The sequence below is a fragment of the Arachis hypogaea genome, chromosome 5 (genome assembly GCF_003086295.3).
Source record: "Arachis hypogaea cultivar Tifrunner chromosome 5, arahy.Tifrunner.gnm2.J5K5, whole genome shotgun sequence".
NCBI classification, from domain to species: Eukaryota; Viridiplantae; Streptophyta; class Magnoliopsida; order Fabales; family Fabaceae; genus Arachis; species Arachis hypogaea.
In genome coordinates, this window is record NC_092040.1 from 11327467 (window position 1) to 11352341 (window position 24875).

The 24875-nt window shown below is 32.1% G+C and overlaps 3 protein-coding genes across 3 annotated transcripts; all 3 read left to right on the forward strand.

Annotated features, from left to right (window-relative positions):
- Positions 1-4946: 4946 nt before the first annotated feature.
- LOC140184817 (uncharacterized) lies at positions 4947-9433 on the forward strand. Its single transcript, XM_072237996.1, has 5 exons — positions 4947-5343; positions 5534-6259; positions 6431-6751; positions 6886-7401; positions 9411-9433. The coding sequence occupies exons 1-5, from the start codon at positions 4947-4949 to the stop codon at positions 9431-9433; spliced, it is 1983 nt and encodes a 660-aa protein (XP_072094097.1).
- A 10093-nt stretch (positions 9434-19526) lies between these two features.
- On the forward strand, positions 19527-22682 carry LOC140184818 (uncharacterized). The gene is made up of 4 exons (XM_072237997.1): positions 19527-19622; positions 21342-21433; positions 21620-21813; positions 21892-22682. The coding sequence occupies exons 1-4, from the start codon at positions 19527-19529 to the stop codon at positions 22680-22682; spliced, it is 1173 nt and encodes a 390-aa protein (XP_072094098.1).
- A 693-nt stretch (positions 22683-23375) lies between these two features.
- Positions 23376-24216, forward strand: LOC140184819 (uncharacterized). The gene is made up of 3 exons (XM_072237999.1): positions 23376-23390; positions 23495-23721; positions 23817-24216. The coding sequence occupies exons 1-3, from the start codon at positions 23376-23378 to the stop codon at positions 24214-24216; spliced, it is 642 nt and encodes a 213-aa protein (XP_072094100.1).
- The last annotated feature ends 659 nt before the right edge of the window (positions 24217-24875 follow it).

The window sequence follows — 24875 nt, forward strand, 5'->3', positions numbered from 1 at the left end:
CTTCCTTGGTCATTAGTAGTATCTAATTTATAATTAATAATTAATTATAATTTTAGGATGTTGACTACACCGGTGGTTTGCTCCCAATTTCAAAAACATCCTCAATCATTGAAGGGGAGAAAGTAAAAGGTGCTAAGGTATTTGTTCAAAAAATAATTTTTTTTTGTTTGTTCTCTCAAAATTAGAAATTAATTTTTTATAATTAATAATTAATTATAAAATCAAAGGTTAGAAAGAAGTCTTTAATTTAACGTGGTATTTTGTACAGAATTTGTTGCTTGAATTCTCCAATGAATTTGCTGCCAATGATGAATCCGAATTGTTGGAAAATGCTATTACACCAACTAAGCGATTATGCTCGGAGTCGGAAGAATCGAAGGTAGAAGGTGATACCTCAACTTCCAAGAAGATCAAGATTGAGAAAGAAACTTGAGAATTTGGATGCACATGTTTTGGAATCCCTTTTAGAGTCTATCTTATAGAATAATGTCAAGCATATGTTTGTTTTGGTGGAAACATTATCTTTTCTTGAGTTGTTATTTTTCTTTTGGTTCTTTTCTATTTTTATGTTTGGAATTTAGAATTTTTTTAAATATAAATTGAAGTTATTTGGTTATTACTTGTGGTTTTATTTTTAATTTGATTTTCACCGTTGATATTCTGATAATATCTAATTTAATATTTATTGTCATAAAGTTATAAATTTTTTCTTTGAATTATTGTTGATACAATTAAGTTAGTTATTAATTTTTAATGTGTATTTATTTTTTAAAAAAAAATCTAATTATAATTTTTAATTAAAGTATTATGTTTAGAATTTTAAATTTAAATTCAAATATACTTTTTTTTTGAATTTTTACGTAAGCAATTTGACAATATTTTTTAAGAATTTATATAATTTATAAGTTATTATGCTAATTACAAAGGAGTATAATAAAGTAAATAGAATTATCAGTCTTATTAAGACGTGAAATTATTTATACTATTTAAAAAAATGTAATACTGTTTAAATTTTAGAAAAAGTATAATAAAGTTAATACTGTTTATGATGAAACTAAAAAAATTATTTTTAAATTAACAAATTTCTATATTCCTAATAGACAACGGACGTTTGATTAGAAAATTTTATTTAAAAATTTAAAATTTATATTAGCTAATTAGAAAATTCTATTTAAAAATTTTAAATTTGAATTTCTAATACTAATTTCTAATTAAGTAAGTTCTTAACCATTTCAATATTTAAATTTAAATTTTTTTACTTGCCATATTTATAAATTTTTATTATTATCTTTTAGATTATTTCTCCACAATAGAAGTACTTTCATCTTTTTCTCTCTTTTTAAATATTTTTTCTAAATTTACGATATTTATAAGGTTATTAATTTTTAGATTATATTTAATTTTATTATTTTTATCGATAAATAATAGGATTGATACTATTTATGACAAAACTAATAAAAATTATTTGTAAATTAACAAATTTCTATATTCTTAATAAACAACAAACGTTTAATTAAGAAAGTTTATTTAAAAATTTTTAAATAAACTAGCTAATTAGGAAACTCTATTTAAAAATTTGAAATTTAAAATTCTAATACTAATTCCTAATTAAGTGACTTCTTAACCGTTTTGATTTTTAAATTTAAATTTTTTTGATTTGTCACATTTATAAATTTCTCTGTTTACTTCGTTTACATTGTTATTTTTTATATTATCTCAGCACAACAATAGAGGTACTTTCATCTTTTTCTCTCTTTTTACTTATAAATTATTCATTTTCAATCTCTTTATTTAAGGAAATAAAAAAAAAGATTTTAACTGTAAGTTGAATTTATTGATCGTGAGATTAAACTTATATTTATTTGAAAAAAGATACTTTTGAAAAAAAATATATATTATTTTCCATAAAATATGTTTAAATCCATACATTATTATTTTCCATAAAAATATATATTATTTTCCATAAAATATGTTTAAATCCATACCATGTCTTTCATCATTTTTGTCTCAGTATTCAAGCACTATACATGTACTCCTATGTACTCCCGTATCTATGTTTTGATCGATATGTATACCAAAAACAAACGCCGCCATATGTGTACTCCTGTGTACTTTATTTTTTTTTTAATAATATAAAAAAATTGATAATAAAAATGTATTAGGTATAAGGTATATATATTTTTAATTAGTTAAAAAAATTATTTATTTGGTATTTCCAGGTATATATTGAAAGATGCAAGAAGTCCAAAGAGAAGCAAGATCGAAGAGAAAATTGATATTAAAAGACAAAGAAAATACAAAGCGGACCACAATTCAAGGTAGACTTCATACAAAAAATAACTAACATGTCATGAGTATTTTGGACGAATGAAAGCCCATAAAATACAATATTTTCTACATATTATTTAGCTATTGACAAGTAATAAATTATTAATTGACATTGTTTTTGTAATATGTTACTAAATTTGTTTATGAAAAAATTACAGGAAATTCGAGTGATGGTTCCAATGATGTGCATTTTCAATCGGTGTTGTCGAACATTACAAATGGACTCAATACAGGTTAATTTTTGGATAATTTTTTTTGGAACTTACTTATGTGAATGTACATGCACTTTATGTATTTTGATTTTCCTACTATTTATTCAATTATAAACTTTAACAAAAAATATGTTCAAAAAACTAATATCTCGAGTTATCTTATTAGATAATAACCCAACACCATATCGATCAAGGTCTCCAACTACTAATCTACACTCTGTAGGTGAAAAGGAACGATGTTCCAATATTAGTGATATTAGTAATTCAGGTATCACATGCGAAGCATATGATAGCCCATGTCATCAGACAAGTCAACAACAGCTTCAACAAACATCAAACAATATCGACCAGTTGCAAAGCCAGCGTATGTTAATATATGCTTTTATTACTTAAAGACCAAACATTTAACTTTTCAATTGGTCTCTTGAAAACAATATTTGATATATGCTAAATAATTATTATAGATTCATTAGAGTACTCAAATCGAATTAGATTGTAAAGGGATGCAAGACTGAATAGAAAGACTATGCTACTTCAAAAGAAACATGGTAAGATAAGCATGATAGATTGTAATTATCATAAAGCTAAAATTCTACTTCTTTTATCTTTAATACTACTTTCATAATATATATTCATAACTCAGCTGATTCAAACATTTAATATATATTCATTTTTCTTTTTTTATAATATAAAGTGCTTGATTTACTATCTCTAATGATTACAGGAGCAAGTACATCTAATTCAAATTTAGATACTAAAGAATTAGAAGAAGTGTGCATAGCTGAAAAAGGAAGACACCTGAGACAAAGAAAAACATTCTTGAAGGAATTGGCTATAAATCTTTCAAAATTTTTTGAAGAAGTTGAGGATATTACTGAAAACACGACTATATTAGATGATTCTGTGCAAATTGAATACCCAGCCATATTCAATGTTGCTGAGAATACAGGTAATCTAAGAAGTAGCAATATCAGCAGTTTATTATTTACTATTGTTATGCTTTTTATAAACAAAAAATTATCGTTCAGTGTTCAAGTTTTTAAAATTCAAACTAAGATATGGTTATATATTATGATTTTTGTATTTGAATATTGATATATTGTAATTCTTATTGTTTGATTAGTGTGCATATAAAACTTAAACCTTGAGGTTGGCACAAAAAAATTGTATTATATGATCTCATCTTTTTAATCTATAAATTGCAGTATTCGGTAATCTTTTATAAATATTATTTTTATACCTAACATGGTGAAAGAAAGATATATTTTTATATAAAGTATTTTTTTCAGATATAACTGAAACATAATTTATTATCTTGGTGATTATTAGATGTGATAGATATTGGTGACCCAGAATTTTTTTGTCGGCATTGCGACGCCATGATGTGGTATGAGGAGAGATCAGAAAAGTCTAAAACAGGATCCAATATTGAGTTCTCAATATGTTGTATGCGAGGGAAGGTACAATTGCCGTTTTTGCAACGTCCACCTCAGCTCTTGCAAGGTTTATTATCTGGAGCAGACCAGAGAAGCAAACACTTTAAGGATAATATAAGAACTTATAATAGCATGTTTTGCTTCACGTCCCTCGGAGGTAAAATAGAGACATCTATCAATGATGGGACAGGTCCTCCCCAGTTCATTGTGAGTGGACAAAACTACCACAGAATTGGAAGCTTGGTACCAATTGAGGGACAAAGACCAAAATTTGCGCAGTTATATATTTATGATACAGAAAATGAGGTCTCAAACAGGATAGAGATTTTCAGGTTTGTATCATGCATTCCAAACTGATTAAAAAATTATTTAGGTAGTTCGTACTTTGATTTTGATTAATTATGAATACTAATATTTTTCAATTGATGTTTTATACAGTTCAAGAACAAACAACAACAACATTGACCAGTCCTTAGTTCTAGATCTCAAGGACATGATCGATCAACATAATGTTCTTGCTCACACATTTAGGATAGTGAGAAACTACCTGAATCAAGGAGATATCGCAAATATAAGACTACGGTTGTACCGAAAAAGATCAAAGGATGCAAGAGTCTACAATTTACCATCTTCTAACGAGGTCGCAGCTCTAATAGTAGGAGATTTTGATTCTGGAGATGCAGGGTGTGATATTATAGTTCAATTAAAGTCTGGACATCTGCAAAGGATTCATGAGACACACACCGCATTTATTCCTCTTCAGTACCCTATGATGTTTCCTTACGGTGAAGATGGCTACCAAGAAGACATTCCTTTGCGATAATCTCATAGGGCTGATGAAAATAGAAAGAGACAGCGTGTGAGTTTAAGGGAGTTCATAGCATTTAGAATACAAGAGAGAAAGGTCGAGTATGCAATCATTGTCAATGGTGGAAGATTATTTCAGCAGTTCTTGGTTGATTGCTTTTCTATGATTGAAGCACAAAGGTTGACCTACTACAGAAACAACCAAACCAAGGTGAGGAGTGATATATACAAAGGGATTCAAGATGCAGTTGTTAGGGGTGAGACACGTGCTTCTAAAGCAGGTAAGCGTATCATCCTACCTGCGTCCTTCACTGGTGGCATGAGATACATGTTTAATAATTGTCAAGATGCTATGGCAATTTGTAAGAAATATGGATATCCAGACCTCTTCATCACAATGACATGTAACTCAAGTTGGCAAGAGATTGGCAGGGTTAACAATCCAAGGAACTTAAAGGTTGAAGACCGGCCGGATATATCGTGTAGAGTATTCAAAATTAAGCTTGACATGATAATCTCGGATCTTAAGCAAGGAATTCCATTTGGAGTGTTAGATGCAGGTATTGCTCATCATCCGACCTTATTTTTAGAGAAATATTCATTTAGATTGTTATAAAATAAATGGCAAAATATTTTCTTACTTAACGTATTGTTGATTTTTTATTATCACCCTTAATTTATCAAAGCAGATACATAAAATAGATAGTTTAAATATAACATATAACTTTTTTTTTGTCTTTTTGGTATAAGGGATGTATACGGTGGAATTCCAAAAAAGAGGTCTACCACATGCTCACATTCTTTTGTGGTTAAGTGGAGACCATAAGATAACAACGACAACTCAAATTGATCAATTAATATCTTCAGAGTTGCCAGATCCTGCTCAGCATCCAAAATTGTTTAGAGCTGTATCTACATATATGATTCATGGACCATGTGGTAGAGCATTCTCAAAATCTCCCTGCATGAAAGATGGGTACTGCACCAAATATTATCCCAAGACATTCAGTAAAACCACAGTTATCGATGATAGTGGATACCCATCATATAGAAGACGAGACACAGGGGTGGTTACTGAGAAGAAGGGAGTCCATATGGATAATAGGAATGTGGTTCCATACAATGCATATCTACTGATGTCTTATCAAGCGCATGTTAATGTAGAGTACTGCAACAAGTCGAATGCTATCAAATATTTGTTCAAGTATGTGAATAAAGGTCCAGACAGGGTAGCAGTTGGAGTTACAAAGGAAGCTTCCAGTGGAGAGGATGCTCAGGTTATTGATGAGATCAAACAATTCTATGATTGCAGATATTTGTCTGCATGTGAGGCTGTGTGGAGAACCTTAGCGTATGATATTCATCAAAGGTGGCCTTCAGTGATGAGATTAACCTTTCATTTGCCTGGAGAGCAAAATATCATCTTTAAAGATGATGACGATCTTGAAGAAATCGTGGAAGAAGAGGAAGGAAAATGTACAATGTTCTTAGCATGGATGGAGGCCAATAAAAAATTTGAAGCAGGTCAAACTTTGACGTATGCTGAGTTTCCAAATCAATTTGTTTATGATAGAGAATCAAGGGTGTGGCATCCACGCAAAAGAGGGTATTCTATCGGGAGGTTAAATTATGTTCCACCGGGTACAGGTGATATTTATTATATGAGAATTTTGTTAGCTGTTCAGAGAGGTTGCACAACATATGAGTCTATTAGGACAGTTAATGGAATTACATATTCTAGCTTCCAAGATGCTTGCTATTCCATGGGACTACTGTGCGATGATAGGGAATTCATTGCAGCTATTAATGAGGTAGCTGAACTTGCATCTGGTCATCAATTGAGAAAATTATTTGCGATGCTACTGATATCTAATAGCATTAGCAACCCAGAGCGTGTTTGGAATGCAACTTGGACATTATTGGCTAATGGAATACTATATGAGAGGAGAAAAGCTTTGAAAAACCAAGGTATTTTACTATGTCTTTTTTTATATATCAAGATTGTATTCTCTTATTATCTTTATTTTTATTAAGAATATTAATAATTTTATTTTAGAATTATTTATTAAATATTTCATAAAACCACTATGTGCTTTTTCTAGGACTAAGCATGACTGATGACGAATTGAAAAACCTCTGCCTTATTGAGATTGAGAAGATACTCAACAGCAATGCGAGATCTTTAAGAGACTATCAATCAATGCCATATCCTGAGATGTCTCATGTTCGCCTTTTTCAGAATAAGCTAATAGAGGAGGAGTTAGCATATGACACAAATGAGTTGACTCATACAAACTTATATACAGAACAAAAGATGACTCATGAGCAAAGGTTAGTATTTGATGAGATACTCAATGCTGTTGTTACAGACTCTGGTGGTTTTTACTTCGTTTATGGGCATGGTGGGTGTGGTAAGACATTTATTTGGAATGGACTTTCTTCTGCTATTCGATCTAGAGGAAAAATTGTTTTAAATGTCGCATCCAGTGGAATTGCTTCTTTACTCCTACCTGGTGGCAGAACGGCTCATTCTAGATTTTCAATACCCATTACAATTACTGATGAATCTACTTGCAACATCAAGCATGGCAGTTTGAAGGCTGAGCTGCTCATCCAAAGTAGCTTAATAATTTGGGATGAAGCTCCAATGCTCAATAAAATGTGCTTTGAAGCACTTGATCGGACGCTCAGGGATCTTATGTCAGTTACCGATCAACATAAGATACATCAACCATTTGGTGGTAAGGTTGTTGTTCTAGGAGGTGATTTCAGACAGATACTTCCGGTGATTCCGAAAGGAAGTAGACACGATATATTGGCATCCGCTATTAACTCATCCCATCTGTGGTCATTTTGTAAGGTTCTGAAACTGCATACGAATATGAGGCTTCTAATGTCTTCTTCGGATCAAGATGAAGGTGAAATGAAGAGATTTGCTAATTGGATACTTGATGTTGGAAATGGAAATATTGGCTCTGTTGTTGGTGATGAATCAGAAGTTGAAATTCCAAATGATCTATTGATTACAACTACTGATGACCCTCTCTCTCATTTGGTAGACTTTGCATATCCAAATTTGTTGCAAAACATGTCAGATTACAGGTATTTTCAGAGTAGGGCAATTCTTGCACCCACGCTTGAGAGTGTCGAGAAGGTAAACGATTTTGTCTTGACAATCTTTCCAGGGATGGAAAAGGAGTATTTGAGCTCTGACACAACATGTCAAGCTGATGAGAATGAAGATGTTCAACAAGAGTGGTTCACACCAGAGTTCCTAAATGACATCAAATGTTCGGGACTACCCAATCACAAGTTGACTTTGAAGCCAGGAGTCGCTATAATGCTACTGCGAAACATAGACCAGACTTCAGGTTTATGCAACGGGACAAGATTAATAGTTAACGAACTTGGCAGCAATGTAATTGGAGCGACAGTAGTGACCGGTAGAAATATTGGAGATAAAGTGTACATTCCAAGAATGAACTTGATCCCTTCAGATTCAGGATTGCCATTTAAGTTCCAACGGAGACAATTTCCATTGACAGTATGCTTTGCAATGACCATTAACAAGAGTCAGGGTCAATCATTATCACATGTAGGGCTTTATTTGTCAAAATTAGTGTTTACCCATGGACAACTTTATGTTGCTTTGTCAAGAGTTAAGAGTCGCAGTGGCCTCAGGGTTTTAATTCTAGATGAAGACGGCAATCCAAAGTCATCAACAACAAATGTCGTGTTCAAAGAGGTTTTAATAATATTTAGGTAAGAATAATATTATTTTTATTTTAATAGCATGTTATGATTTATACTTTTGTACAAATATTTACTATAGATATTACTAATTTATCTATAACTCTTTTTTCAGATTTGAAATGAAATGTGTAACAAGGAGCACAACATCCTATGCCAATTGCTTTTCTAATGAAGTTAGTAAGATACTAGGTTATCGATCGATAAATTTTTATTAGCTTTTTATACAAAATTTAGTGTAAAATTAACATGCTATTATTACAGTTATATATGTTCTTATTTTTTTCATGTCTCCCTCCTTATGGTTTAAGAATATTATAAACTTCAAACTTTTCTATTTATATTTTACTTTGAATAAAGATAAAACAACATATTTAACACGTTTATTATATAACTACGATGATAGTGTTATACTAAATTTAAAAAAATATATAGTTATAAAATATTATTTTTAATTTAACTTATCAAATTTAAATATAAACTCGTGCATCGCACGGGTTTAACACTAGTTATTTATATAAATAAAAGACAGCAATCATCAATCTGAAATACCTCAAAATCATAAATTAATAACTCAATCAAATGTAACATGGGCAGTTATAGCCAAATAAAGAAGTTGAGTTGAACATAGAAATCTATAAATTAAATTGAGAAAATAAATAAAAGGAACATTGAACCTGTAATTGAAGATGAAATAATCCTGAAGTGATAAGAAATCCTAATCTTAAAATAAATTCTAATCTAATCCTAATCCTAAGAGAGAGGAGAGAACCTCTCTCTCTAAAGACTACATCTAAAACTAAAATTATGAATTATGAGTCTAATCTCCGGTCTCTTTCATTTCTCCACTTTGCAGCCTTTAATCTGTGTTTTCTAGGCTTGAAAATGGGCTGGAAATAGTCCAGGATTCGCTGTTTGCGAAATCTGCCACGCTGATTTTTATAAATGCGACGCGTCCATGTGAATGACGCGTTTGCGTCACCTATCTGTACGGCCACTATGGCAAATTATATATCAAATCGAAACCCCGGACGTTAGCTTTCCAACGCAAGTGGAACCGCGTCATTTGGACCTCTGTAGCTCAAGTTATGGTCGTTTTAGTGTGAGAGGGTCAGGCTGATAGCTTTGCAGTTTCTTCAACTTCTTGTATTCCTTCCACTTTTGCATGCTTCCTTTCCATCCTCTAAGTCATTCTTGCCCTGTAATCCCTGAAATCACTTAACACACATATCAAGGCATCTAATGGTAATAAGAGAGGATTAAATAAAAGAAAATAAAAGGCAAAGAAGCATGTTTTCAATCATAGAACAAATTCTGGGAAGGAATTGTAAAACATGCAAATAGTATGAATAAGTGGGTAAAGAGTTGATAAAATCCACTCAATTAAGCACAAGATAAACCATAAAATAGTGGTTTATCACATGCATCATATTGTTTGCACATTTGCATTTGATTACGCTTGCTTGTTTTATTTCTTTGTGATTGTGCTGTTTGTCTTGTTGTGACTTGCTTGTACATTGAATTTAATCTCTTGCTTGTACATTGAATTTAATTTCTTGCTTGTACTATTTGTTTGTGAATGTATTAAAGTGATTATGAATTGATATTTGACTGAGGATTAACTACGTGGCTGAGAAACGAGTAATGTGACTAGTTTTATATTTAAAATTTGTTTTGATTTTAGAGATTTTAAAAAGAGGTAATTAGTTAGCCAAAGTAGAACCAAGAGTATTTTCAAAGGGTTTGATAAAAATATAGTTTTATTGAGTAAAGTTAATTATTTTCACTTTATTTCATTATTTTTACGGCATTCCCATTTCCTATTGAGAACGTGCGGTTTGTTCTCACCCTAATATATTCCACCCTTTCAGTGACATAGGTTCGAAGACTTAACTTGAAGTTGTGGACGGTTATTAGTTTTATTTGAGTTAAGTTATGAGTTGAGTTGCTTTCATAGAATTGTCTCGCCTTTGTTATTTTATATTTTATTTTATACAGAGGAATAGGAATTGTATTCGAGTTTTATATTGAATTTATTTGTATAGCGCTTATAATTATTAGTAATTATGTGAAATTAGTGTTTGAAGATCTCTTGATATGTACTTCTTTAGTTAGTAAAAACAAGATTTTTTTTTTGGAATTTTCTCAAAAACTGAAACGCGATATCGACGTAAAGGCTCAATAGTAAATTTATAATAAAGGAAATCAGGTCCGTAACACCTTACTTTTGGTACGATTATGACGTGCTAAAAGTTAGAGTGTTACAATTGTCATTATTAAAAAATAACTAATATTTATGATAGTCTACAATTAAAAAAATAAAAAAAATACAAGATATTAATATTCTGAGTTTTCAAAATATAAATCTTAAAGTAAATATATATGATTATATTAATGATCATAATTAAAAATTTTTATTTTATTTTAATTTTTTCAAAATATGTTTGCCTTAAATTGTATTTCTTTATTAATTGCTATTTTTTTAACTTAATTGTCATTTTTATAACTGGAAAAAGTAGAAATGTGTCTAAAAAATAACAAAAAATATATTATTTTTAATAAAAAATTTATGTCGCTTTAAATTTTTTTTCATCATATGTTACATTTTTACTATATTAAAAATTTTATAGATATAACAAACTAATTGTTACATTATTAAATATATTATTAGAGGTAAATTATTAAATATAAATTAATAAAAAATATATAATACTTAATTAATTATCATAATCATATTTAAAGGTATCTCAGTTATTTTTATATAATAAAAATGATATATTTTAAAAAATATTTGTATATAATTTATTAACAAATATACGAGATATTTACCATAAGTTTTATTTTTATTAAAAAATATAAATGTATTAAAGTGGTGCATTTTAAAGGTGTATTAATAGAATTTTTATTAAAAAAATTATAAGATAGCAAATGTTATGTTGTTTTGATTTTATCTTTAACGTTTAGTTTTAATTTTATCTTTAGAGTTTTAATATGTTTTAATTATACCACTAGAGTTAACAATATTAATTATAACTAATCAATTATATTATTTGATTTGACCAAGATAAATATTAAATTATTTAATAAATAATAAATAAGAAAATGAAATAAATGAATTTAATTTGAATAACTCTCTTATTACTTTTAGAATGTGTTTTTATATATTTTGATTAATAATTCTTAAAAGAGTTATTATTTTATTTACTAATATTTTAAATTTTTTATAATATTTTCATAATACTTGATTAATAGGTTCTTCTTCATAATATTTTTTTTGAAATTTTTTAATAAAAACATATTTTAGTTTTTGTCTTTCATCTTTTATATTTATTGATTATACTAAATTTTTTTATAATGTATTTTTATCAACTACACGCATTGTCTTTTTTATCTTCTTTTATTTTTTAATTATTTTGTTGCCTTTTTTTAATTATTTATTTTACTTTTACTTCTCATATGTTTATTGTATTTTACTTCATTTTAGTCTTAATTTCATAGTTAACTTTCAAATATATAAAATTGAATAATTTCTTTTAAAACATGCTTAAATATATTATCTATTATATACAATTATTAGGATAAACAAATAAATATAAATTAAATATATAATTTAATTTTAATTTAAACTAAAAACTAAATGAATTGTTAGAAAAATAGCAATTAATTTTATTTTTAATTTTTTTATAATTTTATTTAAAGGTAAAAAATTTTATATAACTACTAATATCGCCGATAAAAAAAAATTATAAGTCTCGATAAAATATAAAAAATATAAGATAAATAATGTATATGTAATTTTAAAGTTATTAATAATATATTATAGACAAATTTCTAAAAAAATCTTATGGCATGCAATTTTTTTATATTTTTATTTTTTAAAATTTTTTAGACTTATCAACATTTAAGTTGCTTATACATCACTTCTCAAAGTATTATGATTTCACAAGTTATAATATGTGATATATATATATATATATATATATATATATATATATATATATATATATATATATATATATATGAAAAATGTGACTTATTTAGTGGTTATCCATTTATCTTCTATTAATATTATTATAACAAGGATACATGTGACTTTACAAAAATGATATAACCTTGACTTTAATTATCTAAGAATTTATTAAGTGGCTGGAATAATATAACTCCACATCACGAACCAATAAATGCTAACGATATGGATAATCACAAAAATATCGGGGACCGCAAAAATAGCGAGTATTTGCGGGGATTACTCGCGTTTTGGGCTAGATGGGGATTGGGGACCTGTAAAACGACCTGCCATGCAAAAATGGATAGGGACACAGACATAAGTATCCGTATCTATGGGGCTTATTAAATCCACGTGAATATAAAATTATTAATTTATTCTAATTTATCTATTTCTTAAATTTAGTAACCTTAATTCCTGCTTCAAATTTGAATCCTTTCTTTTTCTTTCAGACTCATTCTTAGCATCGATTCTCTCTCTCTCTCTCTCTCTCTCTCTCTAACTCAGTTTCTCTACCTCTCAAGTCCGTCACCACGTTGCTCAATATCGTCCTAAAAAATTATGTTATGTTATTATGTTGAAATATATTTTTATATTTTTTCCTTTTGAAATGTTATTTTTCACAACAAATATGTTATGTTGTGTTGAATTATATTGAATTTATTATTGTATAATTATTTTATTATGCCTTTTTGTGTTAATTTTTTTTCAAAAATTTTCAAAAAATATTCGTAGATACCCGAGGAGATATGTGTTCTCTAAGGGGGATAATTAAACAGGAATTTGCAAAGACGGAGAAGAGACAAGAGTATACCCATTACCATACCTAACTAGTAACGGAGAACCAATTTAAGCCGATTTGAGAGGAAATACGTGGACTTCATCTATATTGAGCTTTTAAGGTAATAAACCTATGTCAGATTTGGGACCTTAACAATGAGTCTAGGTTGATCTTGCTTGCATTGAGATCTTACTAGGTCCAAGTGTATCTTGAATTAATATTTTGAATCATTGTTATAACAAATACTATACTATTTAATATTCTAACACTTAGTATATGTAAAAGTTGAATATATTTACAAGAGATTTTTTTAATTCAAATTAATAAAAAATTTAATTATTTTTTTATTAGTTTAAATATTATTTACTAATGTAATGAAAAAGTGAAAATAACAATAATCACTCACATAATTAAAATAGATAATCCTAATATATACATAACTCTACATATATCAAGGATTATTATATATGATAAATATATTTTTTTTGTAATGACTATTTATATAATTTATTGCATAATTTTCTCATCTTAATATTTAATAAATTTAAGAAACAAGATATTATTTAACATACAAAATAAGAAACTTAAGTCATTATTTAAGACAATAAGTATAATGGTGCAAATACCTACTTACTTATTAGTAGTAAAAAAAATGTAGATAGTATAAATTGATATATTTTAATATAAAAACAATAATAAAGGTTATTAATTAAGTTAATTATATAATTAAAAAGTATGAATAATTTTTTAAAGGGTTAAGTATTGAAATCGTCCCTAAGGTCTGGGGTGAAAATCAAAATCGTCCCGACCTTTTTTGTTATTAAAATCATCCTCAACATTACAAAACGTTATAAAATCGTCATTTTTTTTAATTTTATTTTACTAAATTACCCTCATCAATTAATAAAAATAATATTAAAAAATAAAAAAAACCCTCACCCTTCACCTGCACCCCCACTTCCTTATCTCTTCCATTTATTCTCTCCAACTACAGCCATTAACTTCCAACAATCTGTCTCTTCTTCTTTGTCTTCTTTAGGTACTCTCAGCTTCCAAAACATGCTGCAGCAAGTACCACCTCCAAACTAACCTTCTCATCAACATCATCATGCTGTTTTTGTTGCCGCCCAAGTGGGACTGAGGCAACAAGCGCATCTTAACAACAATGTGAACAACGAAAACAGGTTGATGAGTAGCAGTAGTAATGATTCATCAAGGGAGGAATGGGTCCAAAGAAAAAGTGATGGTCAAGAAGAACCAATGAACTTAACCCCTTAATTGCCCAGAAATTCAGTAACCATACAAATGAAACAAATAAAAAAGCCAAAATTGATTATCAACTAATTATCAAAACAAACAAACAAGAAGAAGAGAACAAACTCCTCAATTGCTTGAAACTGCGGTCGAGTTGTGCCTGACTGATCGGGAGCATCTCAGAGACCTGATCTCCGGCCACCGCAGCTTTGTCAAAGCTCTCTTTAATGGCTTCTACGATCTCCTTCAAGTCCTTATGCCGCACCACCATCTTCATCTCCATCATCTCCCCATACTTGCTCCTTGCGTCATCCTCCTCCGTCACCGGCGCCGCCTTCTTCCCTGCCATCAGAGGTGGCGGCGTCACCGAATCTCCCACCACCGACGATCCTCTCATGCAACCCCTCCTTCCCAAGTAGCCACACACACACGCACAGCTTTCCCCCAACCCAGCAGCTGCGCAACCCTATCCTAGCCACAACACACAGTTTCCTATCTTTCTTTCCCTGAACGGAAAGCAACAGAAGCAGAAAGGGAGAGATGGAGCAGAGCAGCGATCGAAAGGGGAGGCGAGTCACGCTGCTGCACCATTCAGTTCGCCACCATGATGTTGCCGATCTAGCCTGAGTAAGAGAGGGATCGCGCGATGTTGTAGGTGGGAAATGTGGGCCAGTGACGCGAGGAGGAGCGTGACCCACTGTGCAGAGCTGCATCGCCGTGCTGCCGCCGTCGCCTTAGACTGCTACCGCCGCAGAGCTTCGAGGAGAGAGAGGGAAGTGGCGCGCGCGGGAGGGGAAAAAACTTCCTCTGCACCGCCACCGTTCCCAAGCTCAGCTGCCTCGCCATTATCGCCACTGGGGGTTGGCCGTCGGTGAGGAGAAGTTACCGTCACGTCTCCCAGCCATCCCCGCCGCCGCCGTGCCATCGAGAAGGAGGCCGCCCAGTCGTGCATCGTAAGAGAGAGAGAAAGCATAGGATCAGAGGAGAGAGAGAGGAGACCTGCGCCAGCCACTGCCACTCCTACCGCCCAAAACCCCGCTGCTGTCGCCAGAAAACACCTCTGCCGCCGTCGAGATCCAATGCCGGTAAGGGTTTCGAATTTGGTTTTCGTTTCTTGTGAGATTCTGGAGTTTTATTGTTGCGGCATGTTGGTTTCAGTCACTGTTGCCGGAGTCGGGTCGCCGCAGCTGCTGGAGGTGGCTGCCGGGGCTACCGCCTAACCGGTTCAAAGCCCGCTGCGGTTCGGTTCAGCCGTTCTTTCTTAGTTTCAGTAAGTATTCCTGTTTCGAGAGCTCTGCGTTAGTGTTCTATTCCGTGTAATAAAGTAATTGTAATGTTGATGGTTCTAGGAGTTAGAATCCGAGTTTACTTGTGGCGTTGAGGCTGTTTCTACTATTGAGAAAGACATGCAGAACCAGAATTTTGATTGTTGATTTCGGGTTGAGGCGAAAAGGACTCTGTGACGCGTTTGGGTTATAGATTTGCGTTTTGAGGTAGGGGCGCTTTTCAAAAACTATATTTTTATATATTAGAATTATTATATATGGATACTGCTGTGAGAGAATGTATATTTGGTGATTGTATCGGCCTTATATTCGATTTGAATTGTCTCGATTGATTATGAACGTTTTTGGGTTGGATTGTTGTGTGTTTTGTGAAACAGAATGCTTTTCAAGTTGATTCTTTTAAAGATTTGAGATCGAGTTTAATCCGTTAAGAATTGATTTGAGTTGAATGGATTTTCTTAAGAAGGTGAAAAATAGAATACACTTTTGAATTCAGCCTGGTTTACTTTAATTGATTCGGTTTTGATAAATGATTTGTTGCTGAACCGATTCTTTAAAGCTTTGGAAATGAGTTAAATCGGTTGATATTGAGTTGATTTTGAAATGGTTTCCTTGAGATATGCCACTGAGGCGACTGTTGGATTTAGCTTGCTTTTGAATTGATTTCTGGTTTCGAGCTGTTGAAAAGGAATGAGAAACAGTTTAGTTGGGACCCGAACTGGGTGGCAAAAGTCCAAGTTTTAGGGGAAGTGCTGCCAAAATTTCTACAAAATCCTAGTCTTGTTTGAAAAGTTATTTAAAAAAGGTTGGATTTGAGAAATTATATTATTTGATTTATTAAGAGAATATTTATGTTTTCAAGCTTAAGTTATTTAATGAACTTTATGCGTTGAGTTCGGCTTATTTAGAAATGAACTATTACCGTTTGAATCACTGAAGGAAAGAGTGATGCTCTAATATTGATTTCAATATAAAAAAGAGCTTTTAGTGATTTTAAAGGAATCTAGACTTTTACTTGAGTAATCAAGTTTGAGGCATTTGGGAAGAGTTAGAAAAATGGGTTCCAAAAAGAAACCTGAAAGTGGTTTGATTCAAATGAAGCGGTTCCGTTTCAAATGAGTTGATTTTTGGACCGGGTTGGAACTTGTGATTTTGTATGGTCGGTTTCATAATAAATTCAGTTTTATTTACTTGAGCCGATAATCTATGATTTTAAGTAAGTTTGAGGGAATGAGTTATATTAATCTCCCCTAAAGACTTGAGACTCTGCTGAGGAACTACGAAATCCCATTGTGGGATGGAAGATTTTGAATGTTTTCAAAATAAATCTTTAACTTGCCATGGTTATAGAAGTTTTGGAAAGAGGATGCCGAGAGTGGCATTGTTGTAAAAGGGGAATTTACTTTAAGTAAAAGTGGCTTATGAGCTTGAGATGATTTGAGAAATGAGATCTTTAAAGCCAAGGCTGAAAAGAGTTGAAATTTGATTTCAAAGTGAAATAATTTGAGAAAAAGTGAATTATGGCTTAAATGTCGATTTTTGTGAATTTGATGATGTTGAATGGTGGAAGTGCTATTTTGTTATGAGCCGGAATGGTTGTGTATGATATTGATTTATGGCTGATTGTCGAATGAGTTATGGGTCGTATGGCTGAGATGGATGTTGATCCGTGGCTGAGAATGAATGTATATATGATTAATGAATGAATGTGGTAAATGAACAATGATGATTGATTTGAGACTGAATGGATAATTTCTTGAGATACCTGGGTAGTAGCAAGGGTTATGGTTCGTCCCACTTACTCCAGGTCAGAGACTGTGACGCCTGGGTAATAGCGGCAGTAGTGGTGATTCCACTCGCTCCAAGTTGAGCTTTTAAACACCCACCAGGGTAGTAGCCGCAGTAGTGGTTATTCCACTGGCTTTGGGTTGAGCGGGTAGTAGCAAGGGGGTTGTAACTCAAACCTACTTGCTCCGCGATGGGTGTTTCTGTCCATGGTTAGCTACCAGGACGTGTCGGGTTGGCTATATAACCGACAGATGATATCATCAGCCACTAGGACAGGCATGCATCATATGCATATATGTTACATTGTTTGGGTGTGCATATTGTACTTGGTTTGTCTTTGTGACTATTTGAGATTAACTGCTACTTGTTCTACTTGCTTACCGCCCATGCTTTTCAAGCATTGAATGTAACTGTTTGTTTGTGCTTGAACTTTCTATCTGTGTTTGCAACTGAGACTCTGTTGGATTGTGGTGATTGGTTGTTGGATTGGATTGTTTGGGCCTAGGACCGTGGTTGAATTGAGATGGACCGATGGTTGGTTTCGGCTTGTGTTTTTGGTTTGGAAAAATATGAAAGACAATTTTGGTTCAGTATAGATAAACCTATTGAAAGGCTTTTGAGTTTTTGAGAATTGAACGGTTCCTCTTTCAGAAAAGATTTTCGACTTTACTTTTATTGTAAATCGTTGTTTTTGAAAAGAGGCATAAGACGGTTATCACTGGTGCGGTTATCTTCACGTATCCTATTACAGTAATTCCCAAAACCCCCTACTGAGAACCCTTTCGAGGATGATGTTCTCACCCCCTACATTTTTTCCCTTTTCAAGATATGGACGTAGAAGTCACGAAGAGTTTATTTATTTGTTATTGAGATGCTTTATATTACTTTAGATTATTATTTTTGTACCCTCGCCTTTATCTTGACATATTCTGTAAGAGGGATAGGAATTGTACTGGATAATGCTTGTAATATTATATATATATATATATATATATATATATATATATATATGTACCCTTTATGAGTTTTGTAAGTTGTATGGTATGTGTGGATGCACGTTGTATAGCAAGAATATTTTTGGGAGCGGTCTTGCGGTTTAAAGTTTTAAACAGGCTCATATTTTAGTATTGAATAGTATAAGTATCGTCGTAATATCTGAGCTATCAGAGTCGCGCAGCCGGAAGCGTGAGCTTTGGTAGTTGGGTGTTACATTTATTCATTTATAAAGTCTGAAATAAAATAAATAATTTGTTGTTTATTTTAATTGAATTCATTAAATTTAATTATATTATATATAAATTAAAGATAATTTATAAATCACTTTATTTCCTTAGCCTTTTATATTCTGTAGATTATTAAGTTTTAAGTTTTATATTTCTGTAAGCAAAAGTAATATCAGGCAAAACTTTTTTCATTCTAAACGGAATTATTCTATGTATTATTAACTAATATCATTAGATTTGATTTATTAAAAATATAAAATAATTTTATATAACAAATTATTAATTAAACTCATTCTAAAATGTAAGCAAAATAAAATAACTTCCTAGGCGGCCCAATGTAAATCTATGATTTATACAACAATCAAACAAAGCATAGAACTTGTTAATTGTGATAAAAAGGGAATAAAATAGTAGGGCCCACACTATGTTGGCTTGCTTGCCTCCATTGCATCTTAACAAAACATGGGCCTACGGAAACTAATTCTGATTCCAAGCTGGGCAGATAGAAAACCTATCCGGATCTCGTACAATTAATTTCAACCCACACCCAAAGTCCTCTTTTAGTCTTTTTGGGTCTTCTCTCTCCCAACAAGCGAGCATATACACCAGCAATGGAGAACGGCGTCTTGGCACTGGCAACTTTAAAACGGAAAAGATGAGAAGACTGGTTGCTCATACGGCGACGGGTGATGACGGGGTTGTGCCGGCGAGGATGTCGACGATGATCGGAGATGCTAATGTGACCAGAGAGGTTAGATAGCGGACCGGCAATAGGAGACTTTCACTGATGTTATTATCGTTTAGATCGCCATCGCACCGGGACGCTCCCTATCTGTAATTGATGGAGGTGAGATACTGCAAGGAAGGCATGGATTCAGATCTTATTTTCATACCCTTTTTTTTACTCAGTATATTTTGATTTGCCAATAATAAGTGTTTTATTTTCAATTCAAATCTTTTTCCGTTAAATCATCAAAACAAGTTTTTTCTTCTTTTGATTATGAAGGATATGTGATTTTGGATGTACTCTGATTTTAAAAAGATTTACTAAAAAATATACCTCTTCTTAGTTGCTATAAAAGCCTAAGAGGTGTGGTCCTACAATCTTACCATGACATATGTACTTGCTAGAATTTACATTTGCTCTTATTTTTTTCACTAGAGAAAAATTGGTTAGGTGATATGATTTGTTGGAGATGATTGCACCGCCAAAAGAATGTTGGAAGATTCATGTCAAAGTAATCAAACTTTGGTCTTTACCGAGATTCAAAGACTCCAAATACATTAGCTCCATTGAAATAGTGTTGATGGATGAGCAGGCACTTCTAATTTTATTCATACACCCAATTGTTTTTCTATTTTCATACACTTAATCCCATATTTGTATGATCCTCACCTCATAATTGTCATAATTTCAACCTCAGCAGTTTCTGCTTTTCTTGGGACTATTCATTCAAAAATAGAACAAGAACAAAATTGAGTTCTGTGTTTTCCTACAAGAAAACATAAGCTTTTCATCATAAAAAAAGATACTACAGTCAAAAATAGATTTAATATATAGCTCATGTTGTATTCGGCCAATAAAGAAAGGGATTGGGAGACTTTTAGCAATATTTTCATAGACAGTTATATAAAATTATAAATTTTAGTTTGCAAAGACATGCACTAATGTCAAGATACATATTGGAGGAGATCAAAGAAGTATTCATTTCCTAAAAAATATAAGGGCATTTAATTCAATATTTTGTTTTACATCAATGGCCGAAAAAATTGACCGTGGGGTGAACAATGGGACTGCTCCTCCAATTTTTATGCCTGGGGTCAAAACTACCACAGCATTGGTAGCTTACTCCGGATAGTCTGCGACTAACATTTGCCCAGCTATATATTTATAACACAGAAAATGAGATTGATAATCGGATAGGCACACTTCGATAATTTTCATGCAACCAGTCAAACATTTTAGTTATTTTTTATATGTGAGAGAAAATAACATAAAATTTATTGTGTTTTTTTTTTGTAGTTCCAATGAAGCTATAAATGAGCGGGATAAGAAAATTGTGGCAATATTAAGAAACATGCTAGAAAAATAATAGTTTGGCAAAGAGTTTTCGCTATGCAAGAGATAGGTACCAACAGGAAAATTGCACAAACATAAAGCTTAAGTTGATTAGTAAAAGGACTACAGATGACAGGACATACAACTTGCCATCTGCATCTGAAGTGGCTGCATTGATTGTTGGTGATGTCGAACAACTAAGTAAAGATAGAGATATTATTATAGAGAGTCAAACCAGAAAGCTCCAACAGATTGATGTTTTTCACCCATCTTATTTAGCCTTGCAATATCCATTGTTGTTTTCGTATTTTTGTTTGGGTATTGTAACATCAGATTCTATCTCCGTTAGCCCTACAAAGAAAAACAAAATAATCACTTTGCGACAATTCTTTGCTTTTTAACTATGTACAGAAAAAGACGGGTGAATCTCTGTTAATTCTGAGATCAAAGAGATTATTCCAAGAGTTTCTGATAGATGTCCACACAATGGTGAAATCAGAGAGGTTAAAATTCTTTAGGTATAAACAACCATAGTTGAGGGTTGATAAATACAAATGTCTGCATGAAAGTCTTATAAACGGGGATGTAGATGCTGCAAGGCTTGGCAAAAGAATCATTCTTCCCAGTACTTTTACCGGTGGACTTAGGTACATGATGAATAATTGTAAAAATGCATTTGTAATTTGCAGATATGCAGGATATCCTAACTATTTGATCACTATGACCTGTAACCCTAAATGGGATGAGATAAAAAGAGAAGTGACTCCCATTGGATTGAAGGCAGCAGACCCCCCTGCTATATGGTATCGAGTTTTCAAGATCAAACTTGATGGTTTGATTGATGACCTAAAAAGGGAAAAAATCTTTGGCAAAATTTTGGGATGTAAGTATGTGTTTATGCAACACCTTATTAAAACCTTATGTTGTAATGTTTTGCTCATTTGTCTTTTTTAATTTTCAGATGTTTGCACTATAGAGTTTCAAAAGAGAGGGCTTCCACATGCACAAATTCTTTTTTTCATGAGTAACGAGTTCAAGCCACAAACACCAGATAACATAGACAAACATATAATAGCTGAGATTCCTAATGAAAATAAAAGGCCAAATCTACATGGAGCTGTTCAGAATTACATGGTACATGGTCTATGTGGTCCATACAACAAGAATTCACTTTGCATGAAGAATGGATCATGTTCAAAGTTTTATCCCAAAGAGTTTGGACAGCAAACACTCATTGATGAAGCTGAATTTTTCAAATATAGGTGTACTGATAACGGTCGAACAGTAAAGAAAAGGGAATGTGTACTAGACAATAAGTTCATTGTTACTTATAATCTAGAATTGTTGTTCAAGTTCAGGTGCCACATAAATATGGAATACACATGCCAAACAAGTTCTATTAAGTATCTGTTTAAGTATGTACACAAGGGCAATGACCGCGTAACAACTACTCTATACAACGCTGGTGATTCGTCAGAAGCCACACAATTTGTTGACGAAATTAGGAATTACTACGATTTAGGTACATTTTGGCATGTGAGACAGTCTGGTTTATTTGGATACAAAATCCAAGAGAAAGAACCATTTGTGATTAGACTTCCATTCCATTTGGAGGATAAGCAATCTGTGGTTTATAGTGAAACTTCTAATGTGAAAGATATCGTCGAAAGAGCAATATCTCATGCCATATTTTTGGGATGGATGGTGGTGAACATGTCATATCCTTATGTTCGAAGTCTGACGTATGCTTAGTTTCCAACCAAGTTTGTTTGGAAGGACAATGCTTTAAAGTGGTTTTCTCGAAAGTAAGGCTTCGCAATTGGAAGGTTGACTCATGTACCTGTAGGTAATGACGAGTTTATATTCAATTTTGATCTTATTTATTTGATGATTTAAATTTAAAATCTTAACAGCATGTACCACGCGTCCATTTTATTCGATTTATCTACACTAGAAAACAAATGTTCAAATAACTTTCAGTAGTTATAATCTGTAGATTATACAATTTTAGAATTGTTCTATATTTTTTAGAAAACTTAATCTTATGCGGATGTGTAGTTACATAATAATTGAAATCGTGTAGCCTAATCCATTTAGCAATTTAAAAGTGAGATTTTAACTAAGTTTTTTGTAAAAAATACCGAAGAATATTACCAACGACTTCTCTTGAATACTCAAAGAGGATGTACAAATTTTTGAGATCTAAGAACAGTAGGAGGAACAAGTTATGCTACGTATAGAGATGCATGCTTTGTCCTTGGACTCTTGCAAGATGACAGAGAATTCATGGATGCAATTAAGGAAGCAAGCTCGTGGGCCTCAGGATTATATGTTAGAAGGTTATTTGTCATTCTATTAACATCCAACAATATCTCAAGACCAGAACATGTCTGGGATAGATGTTGGCATGAACTCTCAGATGATATTTTGTATTGACAGAGAACCATGAAGAATATGAGGGTGAGTTTTTATAATTGCAATTATAAAAGTTCTTCATTATTGATCATTTTTAGTTTGATTGAATTTTTACAGTATTGTATAATATGCAGTGTTAACCATGTCAGATGATGAGATCAAATATAGACAAGATCTTACATTCCTATGGTAAAGCCTTAAGAGACTATCCTCCTATGCCTCTAGCAACTGAAGTTGATAGTTCTTTGTTAACTGAAAGGGTTATCAGGGAAGAGCTAAACTTTCATAGGGATGATTTAAAGAAAAATGCCTCAAATATATTAGCCATCGCAACACCTGAGCAAAAATATGCATTCGATAAAATTGTTATAACTGTGTATTGTGATGAAGGAATTTTTTCTTTGTGTATGGTCATGGGGGTACTGAAAAAATATTTCTCTGAAATCTTATGTCTACTGAGATTCACTCAAGGAGTGATATTGTGTTAAGCATTGCTTCAAGTGGTATTGCTTCTTTACTTCTTCCCAATAGAAGAACGGCACACTCAAGGTTCAAAATTCCGCTGAATATAACTGAGGATTCTGTATGTAACATCAAACCTGGTTCCCCTCAAGTAATGCTGCTGTTGAAAGCCAAACTTATAATTCGGGATGAGGCTCCAATGGTTAGTAGGTACTGCTATGAAGCGCTTGATCAATGCTTAGGTGATATCATGAGGTTTTCTCCAACATATAACAAAGATTTGCCCTTTGGAGAAAAAGTAGTTGTACTAGGTGGAGACTTTAGACAAATTCTTTATCATTTTACGAGGATCGAGACAAGATATCGTTCATTCAACCGTGAATTCGTCTTAGCTTTGAAAGTTTTGTGAGGTGCTCAAACTAACAAAAAAACATGAGACTCTCTGTATGGATGACTGCTTCAGATCAAGATGAGACAAAGCAATTTGATAAGTGGTTATTAAAAGATTGTGATGGTCTAATATGTGACAATATGGATGGTGAATCTAAGATATGTCTTCCAAGAGATATTGTTATTCCTTTTTCGGATCAGGCATTTGATGAGTTGGTTCATTTTTCTTATCCAAATATTTTGGATAACATGTCCTCAAAGGATTTTTTTCAAAGCAAGAACTATACTGAATCCCACGCTGGACATCGTTGAAGAGGTCAACAACCATCTGATGGCTATCATTCTTGGAGGGAAAAAAATTATATCTTAGTTCGGATTCGATTTGTATGGATGAAGGGAATATGGAGAGTCAACTAAATCTCTATGGTTTTGAATTATTGAATAGCATAAATTGCTCTGGTTTGCCTCCACATAAATTAATACTCAAGGTTGGTGTTCCAACGATGTTACTGAGGAATATTGACCAATCCAGTGGCTTTTGTAATGGTATAAGGCTACAAGTTAGGAAACTTAAAAATCGTGTCATAGAATGTGAAGTCTTAGTGGTAACAATGTTGGTCATATTGCTTTGATTCCAAGAATGAATATGGTACCAACAAATGAAATCGTCCCAGTTAG